Source organism: Aegilops tauschii, chromosome 6, assembly GCF_002575655.3.
Source record: "Aegilops tauschii subsp. strangulata cultivar AL8/78 chromosome 6, Aet v6.0, whole genome shotgun sequence".
Classification (NCBI taxonomy): Eukaryota; Viridiplantae; Streptophyta; class Magnoliopsida; order Poales; family Poaceae; genus Aegilops; species Aegilops tauschii.
Genome location: NC_053040.3, coordinates 405,177,798 through 405,196,947, shown reverse-complemented (window position 1 = coordinate 405,196,947; position 19,150 = coordinate 405,177,798). Strand labels below are relative to the sequence as shown.

The 19,150-nt window shown below is 48.5% G+C and overlaps 1 protein-coding gene across 1 annotated transcript; it reads left to right on the top strand.

Moving 5' to 3' along the window:
* Nucleotides 1–9,742: 9,742 nt before the first annotated feature.
* LOC109754449 (tetraspanin-8-like) lies at nt 9,743–12,174 on the top strand. Its single transcript, XM_020313357.4, has 2 exons — nt 9,743–10,434; nt 11,672–12,174. The coding sequence occupies exons 1-2, from the start codon at nt 9,904–9,906 to the stop codon at nt 11,975–11,977; spliced, it is 837 nt and encodes a 278-aa protein (XP_020168946.1). The 5' UTR covers nt 9,743–9,903; the 3' UTR covers nt 11,978–12,174.
* Nucleotides 12,175–19,150: the final 6,976 nt, after the last annotated feature.

The following is a 19,150-nucleotide window of genomic DNA, read 5'->3' as shown; positions in this document are numbered from 1 at the left end:
AATGCTGTTTGACATTTATTTGTGTTTAAATATGTTCAAACTTGTTTAAATCATAACAGTAATATTTTTTTATAAAAACAGTAATGATTTTTTAAAAAATATCATCAAATTTGTTATTTGAAAATATAATCAAATTTGCTTTTTTTTGCAAATTTAGTTGCATTCATTTGTGACGGTGGAGCGGGCCGGGGAGGGTGCGGGGGAGAGGGTGCGGGGGGTCGTCGGCGATGGCCGGTGGAGCGGGGGAGGGTGCGGTGGGTCGTCGGCGGCGGTGGAGTGGGGGAGGGTGCGGGGGGTCGGCGGCGGCGGCCGGTGGAGCGGGGGAGATGGTGCCATGAAATACAATCGAGAAATGAAGGCTACAATTTAAATACAATCGATCATAGCTAGCTATCTGTTCACAATCTTCTTGCCCTTATTTTTCGTAAATGGAGTTCTTCTCTTGAACGGACGTCCTTTAGGTAGGGTGGTCCTGCTTCTTCTTGTGGTGTATGCTAATACTTCATCGTCGTCGTCATGTTCCATCTTCGGGTCGCCATACTTGTCGAAGTCTTGCTCATTGGCGACTCCATCCATTCCGATGATCTTCCTTTTGCCTCTCCTCACGACAACACGACTGGGCTTTGATGGGTCGGTAATGAAGAAGCATTGGTCCACTTGGGAAGCCAGTACCCATGGCTCATTTTTCGCGGTGACGTTCGCGCCTGCAGTCTTGGATTTGGCTTCGGGTATAACCATGGTGGTGAAATACCGGTCTTCTTTTATGACGCTCTTGGCCCATCTGACACGGAACATCGGGACCTTCTCTCCAGCGTAGCTCAGCTCCCAGATCTCCTCGATCCTTCCGTAGTATCTATCCTTGTCGTTACCGGTGTAGGATTCCATCGTTACCCCGGAGTTCTGATAACCATCGCTCTTCATGTCCTTGTCCTCGGTGTAGAATGTGTAGCCGTTGATATCGTACGCCTCATACGTCATCAGGTTGTGCTCGGCGCCCTGTGACAAGGCGAATATGAGTTGTTCTTCCGCGGAAGAATCCTCATGTAAAGGGTATGACAGAAGCTTCTGCTTGAACCAACGCGTGAAACATGAGTTGTGCTCTTTGATTATATCTCCGTCTGTCCTCTGTTGGCCTCGGTCATTGTACGTCTTCTCAATAAACGTTTTGTACTCTACCACCCAAGGATCGACCACGTCTATGTGTTGTAGCGCGACTAGGTTTGCTCTTTCAAAGTCGGCGAGTCGACCATCGAAGTCGACATGCATTTCGCGGCGACCCTCACGGTGACCCCATCCAGCGAGCCTGCCGAGGTGCCTGTTGACGGGCAGACCAACGGGGTTCTTGATGCCTAGATAATTCGTGCAGTAGGAGATGCACTCTTCGGTCAGAAAGCCCCTGGCTATGCTTCCCTCTGGACGTGACATGTTGCGAATGTATCCTTTGATGACACCATTCATCCTTTCGAACGGCATCATGCTGTGCAGGAACGTCGGCCCGAGTTGGATGATATCCTCCACGATATGGACCAGCAGATGCACCATAACGTCGAAGAATGCGGGAGGGAAGTACATCTCAAGCTCGCATAGTATCACCACGATCTCTTCCTGTAGCCTTCTGAGTTGCCTCACGCCAACCGACTTCCGAGAGATGACGTCGAAAAAGTTGCATAGGACAAATAGCGATTCACGGACGTGCGCGTCCATGATCCCACGGATTGCAACTGGAAGTATCTGCGTCATCAGCACGTGACAGTCGTGAGACTTCATCCCGCTGAACTTCTGCTTCACTGAGTCTAGGTATCTGCTTATCTTCCCCGCGTAACCGTAAGGAAGTTTTACTCCTACGAGGCAGGTGAAAAACTGATCGATCTCCTCCTGACTTAGAGTGAAGCACGCGGGAGGGAAGTCATTTCCGGTCTTCTTGGCCTTTTTGCCTTTGCGACGACTTTCCGTGTCCTGCTTCGCCTCATCATCATTAGCGTGAAGCTCCTCCCTGATGCCCATTGATTTCAAGTCTGCCCTTGCTTTCGGCCCATCTTTGGTCCTCTCTGGCATGTTGAGCAGGGTACCAAGCAGACTCTTGCACACGTTCTTCGTGATATGCATGACATCAAGGCTGTGAGGCACACGGTGGATCTTCCAGTACGGCAAGTCCCAGAAAACAGACCTCGTTTTCCATACCTTCAGCAGTGGCTCTGGTGCCTTTCGCTTCTTTCCCGGCTCTGGCGCCTTTTGCTTCTTTCCCGGCAGTGGGCAATCTTTCCAATTTTTCAACAGCTCGTCTATTTCCTCGCCGCTCCTCGTACGCGGGCGTCTTCGGGGTTCGGTTTCACCATCGAACAGATCCTTGCGTTTCCTCCACGGGTCATCGTCGCGAAGCCACCTTCGATGTCCCATGAACACGGTTTTCGAAGACCCGGGATCTCTATCTAGCTGGCAATACGTTGTGTCATCCATGCACCTGACACATCCAGAAAATCCGTGGACCACCTGCCCCGCGAGATATCCGAAACCGAGATAGTCGTGCACCGTCGTGAGCAGTGCGGCTCTCATAGGGAAATATTCTTTCTCTGCGGTGTCCCACGTATTGGCTGGCGTTTTCCACAGCGTGTCTAGCTCCTCTTCCAGCAGCCCCAGATACAGATTAATGTCGTTCCCTGGTTGTTTCGGCCCTTCAATTAGCATACTCATGTGAATGTACTTCCTCTTCATGCACAACCAGGGGGAAGGTTGTACATCCACACAAACACAGGCCAGGTGCTATGTGTGCTTCTCTGGCTGCCAAATGGATTGACTCCATCGGTGCTCGTGCCCAGCACGATGTTCCTTGGATCGTTCCCAAATTCTGGGTGTTCGAAGTTCAACGCTTGCCACTGGCTCCCATCCTTAGGGTGACTCAGCATCTTGTCTTTTTTATTTATCTCCGGATCATTTGCGTCATCTTCTCGCTTCTTCTCCTCCCTATCCGCGTGCCAACGCAGGAGCTTTGCTACCTTAGGGTCTGCAAAATACCGCTGTAGACGAGGAGTGATCGGAAAGTACCACACCACTTTTCGAGGAGCTTTCTTCCTCTTCTTGTATCGAGTGACGCCGCACACCGGACATATGGTAGACTCCGTGTGCTCGTCCCGATAAATGATGCAATTGTTCATGCACACATGGTATTTCACGTGCGGTAAATCCAGAGGACACACGATTTTCTTCTCCTCCTCGAAACTGGTCGGGCACTTGTTCCCCTTGGGAAGACGTTCGTGCCAGAATGACATGTTCTCGTCGAAGCATGCGTCGGTCATTTTGTGCTTTACCTTCATCTCCAGAGCCATGAGCGTTACTTTCAGGCGGGTATCCTCGGGCCTGCATCCTTCATACAATGGAGTAACCGCGTCTATCTCCAGTTGATCCAGCTTGGCTTTCTCTCGGGTGGCAGCTCTTGCGTTATCCGTCTGCTTGAGAAGCAGCTCTTGAATATGAGGGTCCTGCACCCAGCCCATCGATGGTCCATCGTCGTCTGCTCCGCCGACATCTTCATCTTCATGATCATGCCCTTCGTCTGCTCCCGCATCTTATGTCCGGCATCTTCTACATGATGACTGTGTACAGCATCACCGTCGTGATAATGTCCTGGAGATTCTTCGTCTTCTCGCCCGCCCGAGCCGCGGTGGTTGTCTTGCTGCCCATCCTCATTTCTTGCCCGACCCCCATGGACGACTTCATAGTCATCTTCATCACCTTGCCACCGATAGCCATCCATGAAACCACGCAAGAGCAGGTGGTCCCGCACCTGCCCGGAATCCGGGTCCGCAATAAGGCTCTTCAGCTCGCATCTTCGACACGGACATCTTATCTCCGTCTCGTTCTTTTCAAGCATCTCGGCCTTCGCGGAGCTCAAAAACCTATTCACGATGCCTTCGGTCATCGTGCGGACCATGGTCACCTGCGGGGTAGAGCAAAACGATATTTTAGAACCAAGAAAAAATTTGGCATGACTTTCCCTAAAAATAGGACCAAAAAGAATGCATAGTGCCAAAATTCTCGCCGAAACGGAAATGAATCAACATTCCGGCAAAATATTGGCAACTATCGCATTTCAAATACCGGTACCTGCAAACACAAACATATATGCAACACCACAAACATACATAGATCTAGCTAGGACATAAAAAGTGCATGTGCACGTTGTTGGAGGGAGAACAACATAAAGATAGCTTCCCCCTTACTTACCTATCAAAAAAAGGGGCTTTAACCACGTAATTTGGATGAATTTATGGTGCAAATGAGGTGAGGAGGAGGAGGCAGCCGAGACAAGCTTGGAGGAGGGAGGAGAGAATGAAGTGGGGAAAGTGAGTGGGTAGGTGTGGCTGTCCCAAATATCTAGCTCGTCCCAGGTTACTGATGGCGCACCACCACAGAATGCGCCATTAGTAACCCTGGTTACTAATGGCGCACCTGCTGGTGGTGCGCCATTAGTAGTTTTGCAAAAAAACACTAATGGCGCACGGGCGAGCAGTGCGCCATTACTAGCTTAAACTAGTAATGGCGCACTGCCCCAGGTGCGCCATTAGTAGTTTTGCAAAAAAGTAAAAAATAAAAAAAATATTTTAGTGGCGCACTATGTTGCTGGTGCGCCATTACTAGTTACAACTAGTAATGGCGCACTATGTCCTGGTGCGCCATTAGTATGTCTGGCAAAATAAAAAAATTGTTACTAATGGCGCGCCGCGTGTCTGGTGCGCCATTAGTGTATTTCACACTAATGGCGCACTAGCACACGGTGCGCCACTGCTACATACCAATGGCGCACCACCTGTCTGGTGCGCCATTAGTGGCCATTCCATCTATAGCCCTTTTCCTAGTAGTGCAAATCCTATAGCAGAGGCTCTGATACCATTGTTGGGTTCTACGGTAGGGTGCGTCGACTACAAATTAAAATTTTCCTACGCGCAGAACAACCAGGAACATGCTACGGGAGATGGATCACAGTTCGTTGCCACTAGACGCGCGGTGTCGTGCAGCGGAAGAAGAGTTGGGGCAACGCGTCCGCGTGGTTCGTCTCCTCCTTGTCCGATCACCCTCAAACAACCGGTCGTCGGATCCCTCATACAGGTTCGCCAGAGCGGCGCAAGTGCACCGCCTTTAACAGTATCCGCGCATGCAGGAGGAACACCGTGCGGCGAACTGCTAGGTCCGATCACACAGTCGGCGGCGAGTGGAGGTGGCTATTCGCAACACATGCAAACCCTAGTGACAGCGCCGAAGCGATCAATCGCATGAGTGTGCCGCACCTCCACTTTATATAGGCGTCCGTCGCGGGCTCAACACTTGGGCCTCGCACGGACCCTAAAGCCCATAAGTCTACTCTGCCACAATCCGAATACAGCTCGGATCACATCCGACCAGTGTCCTCGGATCTGACCTTGTAGGTTCCTTCCCTTAAGCGCGCGACCCCTTAGGTTCAAGCCGGCTTGATCGCAGTTCGGATCACCTCCGGACTGCACTGTTGGTAGCGGCCTCTAGCAAGGCATGCCGAACACCAAGCAGACTATGAAGCTGGTTAGCGAACCTGTACATCACACTTCCATTCCTTTTGTCACACGATATATGTTGTCGGGCTCAAGGCGAGTCTATCATCCTTGTGCTAGCACGACCTCTTTCTCGTTCCAGTGATGCCGACCACTATTCAGATTATCTCATAATCCTTGTCACATGGCCACTCCTGGTCGGAGGGGCAAATCCCATCTTGCTCGACCATGTCTCACAGCATGGGTCTGGACAAGCTCGAAACCTACCTTTGTAACTACCCAGTCACGGAGTAGTGTTTGGTCGGCCCAAAGCAAGTCTGTCACCATCCCGAGTACATGTGCCAGCTCAGGTCTTAGGACATAGAACGTATGTTGTACTAGAGACTCACAGATGACATATCGTTGCGTCTCACAGTTGGGTCTGTCCGACTCGGACCTTATCTCGACTCGGATCCGACTACGTCGAATCCGACCAGATCCTTCCAAGTCCATATTATCCGGTTAGCATCCAATGCTCCATGGCTAGTGAGACCAAGCCATCGACCGTGTCATATGCTAGTCTAGTCGGCTGCGTGTCCACACAGCCCTTTCGACTAGGGACCTTTTAGGACAGTCATCATACAATGCATAGCCCCACAAACAAGTCACGTACTTGCTGATACACATCATTGATAATGTCCAAGGACTATCTTTATTCATAAACACATAGGAAATATCATTATACATGATTGCTCTAGGGCATATCTCCAACAATTTCTACTTGATGAAGCATAAGTTTGAAACATTTGAAAAGTTCAAAGAATTTCAGAGTGAAGTGGAAAATCATCGTAACAAGAAAATAAAGTTTCTGCGAACTGATCGTGGAGGAGAATATTTGAGTTACGAGTTTGGTCTTCATTTGAAACAATGCGGAATAGTTTCGCAACTCACGCCACCTGGATAACCACAGCGTAATGGTGTGTCCGAACGTCGTAATCGTACTTTACTAGATATGGTGCGATCTATGATGTCTCTTACTGATTTACCGCTATTGTTTTGGGGTTATGCTTTAGAGACGGCTGCATTCACGTTAAATAGGGCACCATCTAAATCCGTTGAGACGGCACCTTATGAATTGTGGTTTGGCAAGAAACCCAAGTTGTCGTTTCTTAAAGTTTGTGGCTGCGATGCTTATATGAAAAAGCTTCAACCTGGTAAGCTCGAACCCAAATCGGAGAAATGTCTCTTCATAGGACACCCAAAGGAGACTATTGGGTACACCTTCTACCACAGATCCAAAGGCAAGACATTCGTTGCTAAGAATGGATCCTTTCTAGAGAAGGAGTTTCTCTCGAAAGAAGTGAGTGGGAGGAAAGTAGAACTTGATGAGGTACCTGTACCTGCTCCCTTATTGGAAAGTAGTTCATCACAGAAATCTGTTCCTGTGACACCTACACCAATTATTGAGGAAGCTAATGATGATGATCATGTAACTTCAAATCAAGTTACTACCGAACCTCATAGGTCAATCAGAGTAAGATCTGCACTAGAGTGGTACGTTAATCCTGTTTTGGAGGTCATGTTACTTGACCATGACGAACCTACGAACTATGAGGAAGCGATGATGGGCCCAGATTCTGTGAAATGGCTTGAGGCCATGAAATCTGAGATGGGATCCATGTATGAGAACAAAGTGTGGACTTTGGTTGACTTGCCCGATGATCGGCAAGCCATCGAGAATAAATGGATCTTCAAGAAGAAGACTGACGCTGACGGTAATGTTACTGTCTACAAAGCTCGACTTGTTGCAAAAGGTTTTCGACAAGTTCAAGGAGTTGACAACGATGAGATCTTCTCACCCGTAGCGATGCTTAAGTCCGTCCAAATCATGATTAGCAATTGCTGCATTTTATGATTATGAAATTTGGCAAATGGATGTAAAGACTGCATTCCTGAATGGATTTCTGGAAGAAGAGTTGTATATGATGCAACCCAAAGGTTTTATCGATCCAAAGGATGCTAACAAAGTGTGCAAGCTCCAGCGATCCATTTATGGACAGGTGCAAGCATCTCGGAGTTGGAATAAACGTTTTGATAGTGTGATCAAAGCATATGGTTTTATACAGACTTTTGGAGAAGCCTGTATTTACAAGAAAGTGAGTGGGAGCTCTGTAGCATTTCTAATATTATATGTGGATGACATATTGTTGATTAGAAATGATATAGAATTTCTGGATAGCATAAAAGGATACTTGAACAAGAGTTTTTCAATGAAAGACCTCGGTGAAACTGCTTATATATTGGGCATCAAGATCTATAGAGATAGATCGAGACGCTTAATTGGACTTTCACAAAGTACATACCTTGATAAAGTTTTGAAGAAGTTCAAAATGGATCAAGCAAAGAAAGGGTTCTTGCCTGTGTTACAAGGTGTAAAGTTGATTCAGACTCAATGCCCGACCACTGCAGAAGATAGAGAGAAAATGAAAGTTGTTCCCTATGCTTGACATAGGCTCTATCATGTATGCAATGCTGTGTACCAGACCTGATGTGTGCCTTGCTATTAGTTTAGCAGGGAGGTACCAAAGTAATCCAGGAGTGGATCCCTAGACAGCGGTCAAGAACATCCTGAAATACCTAAAAAGGACTAAGGATATGTTTCTCGTTTATGGAGGTGACAAAGAGCTCGTCGTAAATGGTTACGTCGATGCAAGCTTTGACACTGATCCGGATGACTCTAAGTCACAAAACGGATACGTATTTATATTGAACGGTGGAGCTGTAAGTTGGTGCAGTTCTAAGCAAAGCGTCGTGGCGGGATCTACGTGTGAAGCGGAGTACATAGCTGCTTCGGAAGCAGCAAATGAAGGAGTCTGGATGAAGGAGTTCATATCCAATCTAGGTGTCAAACCTAGTGCATTGGGTCCAATGAAAATCTTTTGTGACAATACTGGTGCAATTGCCTTGGCAAAGGAATCCAGATTTCACAAGAGAACCAAGCACATCAAGAGACGCTTCAATTCCATCCGCGATCAAGTCAAGGCGGAGTCCCGGATGTGATCACGGACATGACGAGGAGTCTCGAAATGGTCGAGACATAAAGATTGATATATTGGACGACTATATTCGGACACCGGAAGTGTTCCGGGTGATTTCGGAGAAAACCGGAATGCCGGGGGGTTATCGGAAACCCCGGGGGAACTAATGGGCCAACATGGTTCTTGTGAGAGAGGGAGGAGGGGGGCTTAGGGCTGGCGGCGCCCCCCCTTGAGGAGTCCGAATTGGACAAGGAGGGGGGCGCCCCCTCTTTCCCTCCCTATCTCCCTCTCCTTCCTTCCCCCTTCCCCCTCCTTGTTGGACTAGGAAAGGGGGAGTCCTACTCCTACTAGGAGGAGGACTCCTCCCCTCCTTGGCGCGCCCTAGGGCCGGCCGGCCTCCCCCCTTGCTCCTTTATATACAGGGGCAGGGGCACCCTAGAACACACAAGTTGATCATTGATCTCTTAGCCGTGTGTGGTGCTCCCCTCCACCATAATCCACCTCGGTCATATCGTTGCAGTGCTTAGGCGAAGCCCTGCGCCGGTAGCTTCATCATGACCGTCATCACGTCGTCGTGCTGACGAAGCTCTCCCTCGACACTCAGCTGGATCGAGAGTTCGTGGGACGTCACCGAGCCGAACGTGTGCAGATCGCGGAGGTGCCGTACTTTCGGTACTAGGATCGGTCGGTTCGTGAAGACGTACGACTACATCAACCGCGTTGCCATAACGCTTCCGCTACGGTCTACGAGGGTACGTGGACTACACTCTGCCCTCTCGTTGCTATGCATCACCATTATCTTGCGTGTGCGTAGGAATTTTTTTGAAATTACTGCGTTCCCCAACACTCCCTCACCCGCTAAATCAAATATTCCATCAGTTCCAAAATATGAGGGGCATTAGTTTTGTTGAAAGTCAAATTTCTTTAACTTTGACCAAGTTCAGAGCAAAAATATCGACATCCACAATATTAAGCAAAAAAGTATGAAAATTTATTTCTTGATGAATTTAAAAATAACGATTTGATATTATGAATTTTGATATATTTTTATACAAATTTGATCAATCTTAAAAGATTTAATTTTAAAAAAATAATACACCTTATATTTTGAAACAAAATTATTACTTTTTAAGGAAACCCAACAACACCAACGGCGCAGCAGAGCGCGCCCAGACCTTTCTAGTAATTAGTAATTATGTAAACAGGAGTACATCATCCGAAAACCTTCTGATGATTGTAACACGTGGCACGCAGACATAACCAGACGCAGCCATTTGCTAACTAGGAGAAACACACTGACACACACACACACCCCACACCCTACTCCACAGAGAGAGACTCGACAGGGTCGAAGGCGTCCGGCCGCAATGGTGGGCCTCTCGAACGGCGTCCTGGGCGCCCTGAGCATCGTGTCCCTCGTGGCCGCCGTCCCGCTCCTCGGCGCGGGCGCCTACCTCCACGACCACGCCGCCTCCACCGAGTGCCAGCGCCTGCTGCGGCTGCCCACCCTCGCCCTGGGCGGCGGGATCATCCTCCTCTCCCTCATGGCCCTCTTCGGCGCGTGCTGCCGCGCCTGCAGCCCGCTCCTCTGGCTCTACGTGATCGCCATGTTCCTGCTCGTCGTCGGCATGTTCTTCCTCACCGTCTTCGCCTACGACGTCACCAACAAGGGCGCCGCCACCGCCGCCGACGGGAGCGGCTACGGGGACTACCGGATCGGGGACTACTCCGACTGGCTCAAGGACAAGGTCGAGGACTACGAGACGTGGCAACAGATCCAGAGCTGCATGGCCGACGCCGGCGTCTGCGGAGATGGCCGGTTCAGCGGCCGGCTCGGCGGCGTCTCCGCGGGGATCGACGCCACCGACTTCTACCGCCTGCATCTGCCGCTCCTCCAGGTATGCGTGCGCGCTTTGTGGATCCGTTGGATGGTTGCATCTTGCGTGGCGTGCATGTATCACGCGTCACTCGCCCACGCACTCCTGCTCCTGCCAACTGTTAAAAACTTAAAACCGTTTCACTCAGATAACTTTTTGCCCTCTCTCATTCTAAGTAACTGAAATAATGCCCATTTATTTATGGAGATTGAACGTTGCATTAATACGTCACTTCAATTCAGGAGCTGCTAAGTAAGGCTGATGATTAATTGCCTACATCCATATCTCGATCGCCATATTGGCCCTTGTTCATTTCACTGGAACTATAAACATCACTCGCTTAATGACTAAAAAGCACGAACACGGAAAATGCAATATCCAAAAATATCAAATATCGTGTTAACTGAGGATTGGCGTGAAAAATGTTGGTGGATGAACGAATTTTATTTGTACTACAAAAGCTTTTTTTTTGTTTTGAAAGAACTGCCATTTTTCTGTAACCGTGCCAAACCAATTAAGTTCATTCGAAAGAAACGATATTCAAGATAATAAGTTGTTTTATTTCTGTTTTATGTATCAAAATATTGTGTGCATATTTTCTTCTTAAAAAATGGCCCTTGTCATTTGTTTTGTTTCTGGCTGTTCGGTTTGTTTTTGGCTTGTTTCTTATTCCATCCATCCTAAAATCTAAAATACCCCTGACTCCCAAATACAAGGTGTATTTGTATTCTAAAGTCAGATGTGTCTAATGTTTGAGCAAGTTTATAGCAAAATATATCAACATCTACAATACAATTTCATGACGAATCTAATGATACCGATTTCGTATTGTAAAATATTGATATTTTTCTATACAAACTTGCTCAAAGTTAGAGAAGTTTAAATTTGGAAAAAAAGTTTAATACACCTTATATTTTGGAACGGAGGGGGTAAGAGATATTTCGACTCACTAAGACAAGGTATTAACCAACAAATGCTTGCTTTGCACAAAACTGATTTAGTTAGGTATGGCGTGATTCTGTAACACATAAAAACATATTGGTGGGGGTAAATAAAGTATCAATGAAAGGTCTGTGCAAACGAATCAAAGTGTCTTATATTTTGAGACAACCTTTTGTTTCTCGTGGCTTGATGATCCCTGTATTATTTTGCACAACCAGTTAGCCACACTGCTCCTCCTTGAATGAATGAATTAAAGCAGGCCATCGAGCCAGCTAACAAAGTGTCTGCCCTGAAATGAACAATCTTTTGCGTGCAGTCCGGGTGCTGCAAGCCGCCGGCGTACTGCGGGTACCGGGCGGTGAACGCGACGTTCTACGAGGCCCCGGCGAGCGGGCCGGGCACGACGGACGCGGACTGCCAGGCGTGGAGCAACGAGCCCAGCCTGATGTGCTTCCGGTGCAACGCGTGCAAGGTGGGCGTGTTGGCCACCGCCAAGAGCAACTGGCGGGCCGTGGCCGGCGCCAACATCGCCGCCCTCCTGCTCATCCTCCTCGCCTACTCCCTCGGCTGCTGCGCTCTCCGCAACCACGACCGGCCCCGCCGCGGCGGATACTACTACTGATTGCTCCAGGGGATTATTAGTTGGTTTGAGGTTCAGGATTCAGAGAATCGGAGTAGATTTTCGATCTCGTGCCTTTTCTTTCTTCTCTTTGCTTATTAGTGCAGTAGCAGTAAGTAGAGCTAGCGCAGAGGTAACAGAGTTGATGTAAAATTTGTTTGGCATCAAGTCATGTTCAATGGTGTTCTTCAGAGTTCGAATCGGCCCAACCTATGATCATGCGTTCTGCTGTGACTGCCAAGCGGTTTTGTGCCGCTACCATAATGATGAGTTGCTGACAGCCGGTAAGTCTAAAAGGCCGAGGCAAAGTCCTGTTACGCGTTAAGTCTTCTGAAATTTTCCTTCCTCCATTTTGGACCCCTGTTGTCCCCTCTCGTACGTTGAAGGACGCATGATGTATCTCCGCTGACGTTTACCTTCGATCCCCGCTTGTTTTTGCACCGCGCTACACTCAGAAAAGTGAAACGGGAATGCACACCCTCGCTGTCTTGTTTCTCCATTTATTCAGCTCAAATGGCAAAGTGACAGCAAAGTGAAACGGGAATGCACACCCTCGCTGTCTTGTTTCTCCATTTATTCAGCTCAAATGGCAAAGTGACAGCACAAGTAAAAAAAGAAAGAGAAAAAAATGGTGGTTCGTTGCAGTGGGCTGCGAGGCCCAAGGCGGCCAGGATGTGCAGCAGCCCGTTATCCTTCCACCGTTGGAAGCGGGCAGTGATCGCTGCTCTGTGAAACCAACCTATGATCATGCGTTCTGCTGTGACTGCAAAGCGGTTTTGTGCCGCTACCACAATGATGAGTTGCTGACAGCCGGTAAGTCTAGAAGGCCGAGGCAAAGTCCTGTTCAGCGTCAAGTCTTCTGAAATTTCCCTTCCTCCATTTTGGACCCCTGTTGTCTCCTCTCGTACGTTGAAGGACGCATGATGTATCTCCGCTGACGTTTACCTTCGATCCCCGCTTGTTTTTGCACCGCGCTACACTCAAAAAAGTGAAACGGGAATGCACACCCTCGCTGTCTTGTTTCTCCATTTATTCAGCTCAAATGGCAAAGTGACAGCAAAGTGAAACGGGAATGCACACCCTCGCTGTCTTGTTTCTCCATTATTCAGCTCAAATGGCAAAGTGACAGCACAAGCAAAAAAAGAAAGAGAAAAAAATGATGGTTCGTTGCAGTGGGCTGCGAGGCCCAAGGCGGCCAGGATGTGCAGCGGCCCGTTATCCTTCCACCGTTGGAAGCGGGCAGTGATCGCTGCTCTGTGAAACCAACCTATGATCATGCGTTCTGCTGTGACTGCAAAGCGGTTTTGTGCCGCTACCATAATGATGAGTTGCTGACAGCCGGTAAGTCTAGAAGGCCGAGCCAAAGTCCTGTTCAGCGTCAAGTCTTCTGAAATTTCCCTTCCTCCATTTTGGACCCCTGCTGTCTCCTCTCGTACGTTGAAGGACGCATGATGTATCTCCGCTGACGTTTACCTTCGATCCCCGCTTGTTTTTGCACCGCGCTACACTCAGAAAAGTGAAACGGGAATGCACACCCTCGCTGTCTTGTTTCTCCATTTATTCAGCTCAAATGGCAAAGTGACAGCAAAGTGAAACGGGAATGCACACCCTCGTTGTCTTGTTTCTCCATTTATTCAGCTCAAATGGCAAAGTGACAGCACAAGCAAAAAAAGAAAGAGAAAAAAATGGTGGTTCGTTGCAGTGGGTTGCGAGGCCCAAGGCGGCCAGGATGTGCAGCGGCCCGTTATCCTTCCACCATTGGAAGCGGGCAGTGATCGCTGCTCTGTGAAACCAACCTATGATCATGCGTTCTGCTGTGACTGCAAAGCGGTTTTGTGCCACTACCATAATGATGAGTTGCTGACAGCCGGTAAGTCTAGAAGGCCAAGGCAAAGTCCTGTTCAGCATCAAGTCTTCTGAAATTTCACTTCCTCCATTTTGGACCCCTGCTGTCTCCTCTCGTACGTTGAAGGACGCATGATGTATTTCCGCTGACGTTTGCCTTCGATCCCCGCTTGTTTTTGCACCGCGCTACACTCAGAAAAGTGAAACGGGAATGCACACCCTCGCTGTCTTGTTTCTCCATTTATTCAACTCAAATGGCAAAGTGACAGTACAAGCAAAAAAAGAAAGAGAAAAAAATGGTGGTTCGTTGCAGTGGGCTGCGAGGCCCAAGGCGGCCAGGATGTGCAGCTGCCCGTTATCCTTCCACCGTTGGAAGCGGGCAGTGATCGCTGCTCTGTGAAACCAGCCTCGCGCAGTGCCTTCCACATCATGGCCCGTGAAGCCCAGCTTTCACCGCGCTACACTCAGAAAAGTGAAACGGGAATGCACACCCTCGCTGTCTTGTTTCTCCATTTATTCAGCTCAAATGGCAAAGTGACAGCAAAGTGAAACGGGAATGCACACCCTCGCTGTCTTGTTTCTCCATTTATTCAGCTCAAATGGCAAAGTGACAGCACAAGCAAAAAAACAAAAAGAAAAAAATGGTGGTTCGTTGCAGTGGGCTGCGAGGCCCAAGGCGGCCAGGATGTGCAGCGGCCCGTTATCCTTCCACCATTGGAAGCGGGCAGTGATCGCTGCTCTGTAAAACCAACCTATGATCATGCGTTCTGCTGTGACTGCAAAGCGGTTTTGTGCCGCTACCATAATGATGAGTTGCTGACAGCCGGTAAGTCTAGAAGGCCGAGGCAAAGTCCTGTTCAGCATGAAGTCTTCTGAAATTTCCCTTCCTCCATTTTGGACCCCTGCTATCTCCTCTCGTAAGTTGAAGGACGCATGATGTATCTCCGCTGACGTTTACCTTCGATCCCCGCTTGTTTTTGCACCGCGCTACACTCAGAAAAGTGAAACGGGAATGCACACCCTCGTTGTCTTGTTTCTCCATTTATTCAGCTCAAATGGCAAAGTGACAGCACAAGTAAAAAAAGAAAGAGAAAAAAATGGTGGTTCGTTGCATGATGTATCTCCGCTGACGTTTACCTTCGATCCCCGCTTGTTTTTGCACCGCGCTACACTCAGAAAAGTGAAACGGGAATGCACACCCTCGCTGTCTTGTTTCTCCATTTATTCAGCTCAAATGGCAAAGTGACAGCACAAGCAAAAAAAGAAAGAGAAAAATTCAGCTCAAATGGCAAAGTGACAGCACAAGCAAAAAAAGAAAGAGAAAAATTCAGCTCAAATGGCAAAGTGACAGCACAAGAAAAAAAGAAAGAGAAAAATTCAGCTCAAATGGCAAAGTGACAGCACAAGCAAAAAAAGAAAAAGAAAACCAATGAAGCCCAGCTTTCGCACAGGCCCCGAACGGTCCACTACTCAACTTGGAACGGGCGGGCCAACAACAGCACAATCCTGACCAGGCCCGCAGCGCTACGGCAACGTCCACACCACCTTATTGCCCCCTCTCGGGTCACAAGCTCACTCTAACGAGCTCGGCGAGGAAAGGGGTGGAGGAGGCTATTTAATCTGGTCGTTCGCTCCCTCGCTAAGCGAGGTGGGACTAAAAAGAGGTGGTGGAGAGCCGTGCGAGTGCGTATGTGCTGAAGCGGTACGTGGCTTTTGTTTCTGTCTCTGTCGCTTTGCGCCGTTCAGATAGGAATATTCGTTTCCCTCAAAAGAAAAAAAGATAGGAATATTCGTGAAGCAAGAGTAGACGTGCGGAAGGATGTGGACCAAATGTGTAACTGCAACCTTTTGACTACTGATGAATTACTGATCGCTTCGTCCGTCCATGGGGGCTTTGGTTGGTTCAGGATTCAGAGTAGATGTACAAGCGTGACCATGACTCAGGAGCTGGTGGCAGTCAGGAAGTCCGGAAGACCGAAGCAAACATAATTTTCATCAAGGAGTGATCTTGTGAACTTTTCCATCGTTATTCGATTCAGAATGTTGGTAGTGTTCTCTCTGCTGCCCCTGTCGTCGACTGTTATTTATCTCTGGCCCGTGCTGGTGCCAACTGCCAAGGGAGGGGCACCTTTGTTGCTTGTTGCTACACCGACACTACACTCAGAAACGGGACATGGAGAATGTCGCAGACTCGCAGCCTTGCGTAATGTGCGGCTCACTGAATCTGACTTGAATCAGGTCGACGGCGCTAAGAGCATCTACATCTAAATTCACGTATAAACATCACCAAAAAGATCGGTCATAGTTCACACATTCATGCTGTTCGGCAAATGCTAACTAGATACTAGGAGGTAGATACTACGAGCTAGATATGAGAGGGCGAAGCTTCGCCACGTCCTCGCCGGCCCTTTTTGCCCTTCCGGTCGCCAGCACTGCTATAGGTGTCCACGTCAGGACGTGCGTCGATGTTGGAGCCGTGGGAGTCGGACGTGTCGGAGGAGGAGGAGGAGGAATTGGAGATGATAATGTAGCCCTGCAAGCGTCGGACGATGCGGTCCCACTTGCACTTGAGCTTGGCCACCCTCGTCGCTGCCTCCGCCACCTCCCGCTCGGACTGCTCAATGCCGAGTTGGAGCTGCTTGGTGTTAATCCTCTGGAGCCGGCGGGCGTCCATCTCCGCTGTGGTAAGTGACTGACGGTACACCCATTGGAGGAGACGCTCCTCTTCGTCGGGCACGGACATGACGCCTCGGCGGCGGGCAGATTGCACAGCCGCGGCGGACGCAGCCCCATCTCCCTTTCCCTCTTCCTCTTGTGGCGGGCCGCGCGTGCCTCCGACTCCGGAGTCCGCATTCGCGCCGCCGGCGGTGCATGCACTAGAACCCACCGCTGCCCGCGCGGAGTAGCGGCCAGAGGTGGAGGAGGCTGCCGTACGGGCAACGCCGATTGGGCTGCCATCACAGATCCGCATGCGGGGCGGGAAGGGAAGGCGCCGACTTCGGCGCTGCGGCGACGGGCGACAGGTGGCGTCGCACCTGAACCGGAGCCACCGCTCGTACCGACCCACGAGCGCTCCAGTGCGATACAGAGCGCCAGCTCGTCCTCGTCTCCGGAGCGGCCATCGGAGTGGCTGCGGTGCTGGACATGATCGTCGTCGCCCAGATTTGGACGAATTGGGGAAAGGGAAGTGGAACGGAGCGGAGTGAAGTGAAGTGAGCCTAGGGTTTGCTCCAGAGGGGGATTTTGTGGGGGTGGGCCAGATGTGGGCTAGGCGGACGTGGCGCATATCCGGCCTACATTTGAGCTGGATATGAGGGGTGCTGGTCATCCCGGGCGTTTGAGGACAGTTTGAGATGTCCGGTTAGATCCCTTTTTTTTGTGACCGGTCAGTGACCGAACGGCCTGCCCGGACATTAAGACAAGTTTGAGAGGTCCAGTTGTAGATGCTCTAAACCACGAGAAGTTAGGTGACATGGGAACGGACGATGAATGAATGACAGCGAGGCCGGTGCTCATAGTGAAGCATCAACAATAACTAAACACCCAGCATCTGTATAACTAAGATGCACACAATCAAAGTGAACACATACACACAAAGAAATCCGCTGCAAAGAGCATAGTTATAGAGGACCGAAGCTACGACTAGCTGTGTGCAACGCTTGACGCAGAGGCCGAGGATAATTCTCCTTTTCTAAGAAAAGATTAAAAAGGGACAAAAAAAAGGCAACTACAATTCATTCCAAGCCCAACGATGATGATGCAAGCACACATGATTCAAACGTCATAACCACACAAATCAGACACTGTGCAGTGCACACACTAGGCAGGCAACACATACATTACGAGCCATCACGAGCCATACACACAATTTATATCATTTGGTCCATCATGAAAAGTAGTTTCATATTTTATATATTATGCATTATAGATATTATTATTTTATTCTATAATCTTGATCAAACATTTAAATTGTTGACTTGCATGGAAACCAATACACCTTATATTCTAGAACTGAGGGAGTATTACATTTACAACTGGACAACTTTAGATACACTATTTTGGAAAGGTTGTATTATAACCTGTTGGTTGATTATTGCTACTTGTGGTAGATGTTGGGTTTTTTCCGAAGAGGAATAGTGAATTAGTATAGTAACAGATAGTATTTCCCTCATTTAAGAACCAATGTTTATCGAACCAGAAAGAGACGGCACACAAACAACATGAACGGTACCTACACACACAAATAAGATGCTTGCACCCAACGAAGGCAAGAGGGTTGTCAATCCCTTTCTTTTGCCAATTGAAAGGATTAAATCTGATAGTGATTGGTATGCAAATAAAATAAAAGCAAATAAAAACAGCGAGCAATTGTAGGTTTTTAGTAATAATGGAGAATACACTCAGGGGACATAGGTTCGCTAGAGGTGCATCTCTCCTAAGCATAGCATCGGTGGGTAAACAAATTATTTTTGGCAATTGGTAGAATTGTGCGTTATGATTATGATTCTTCATGGCATGATTTACATATGCATTACGGCCGTGACAAGTATACCGTTAATCCAACTGCATCTACTACCATTACTCCACCCCAAGACCGCTATTCAACATGCATCTCAAGGCATTAAGTTCATGAACTTAGTAACGCTTTAAGCAAGATGACGTAATATAGACAAAGTAAGACCAAGCAATATGTTCGAACCCCGTCATTTTATCCTTAGTAGCAACAATACATTACGTGCCTTGCAACTTATCTGTCACAGAGTAAGGACACTGCAATATTGAACCCACTACTATTCACCACTCTCTCTAAAGATCTACTCATCTAATTGATCAAAGAAGACTCATAGATCGGAAAGCATACATAACTATAAAATCACACATAAATAAATCTTAAAAAGATTCAAATAGTTTCAATGAATAATCTGATCATAAACCCACAATCCCAACAAACACACCACGATAATTACATTGAATAGATCTCAGAGGAGATCATTGTATTGAAGATCAAAAGAGAGAGAGAAAGTGATCTAGCTACTACTATAGACCCGTAGGTCCTGAAGGAACTCACACACCATGGAGGCAGCAAGATCGATGAAGATTGCCTCCCCAATGGTTTCCCTGTCCGGCGGAGTACCGGAAAAGGCCTCCGGATGGGATTGCGGAAGAACAGAGGCTTGCGGCGGTGATAAAATTGTGTCAGGTCCCGCTTCGGGAGTTTTAGAATATGTGGGAATTCATAGGCTAGAAATTAGGTTAAGAGGTGGCTCAGGGGGGCGTTCCCCTTGAGGTTGTGGAACCCTCGTGGGACTTCTGGTCTCTCCCTGAAGCTTC

Coding starts and splice junctions, on each gene's coding strand:
- LOC109754449 (XM_020313357.4), top strand. CDS start 9,904: ATGGTGGGCCTCTCGAACGGCGTCCTGGGCGCCCTGAGCATCGTGTCC. Junction 10,435..11,671: donor TGCATCTGCCGCTCCTCCAG/GTATGCGTGCGC, acceptor TTTTGCGTGCAG/TCCGGGTGCTGCAAGCCGCC.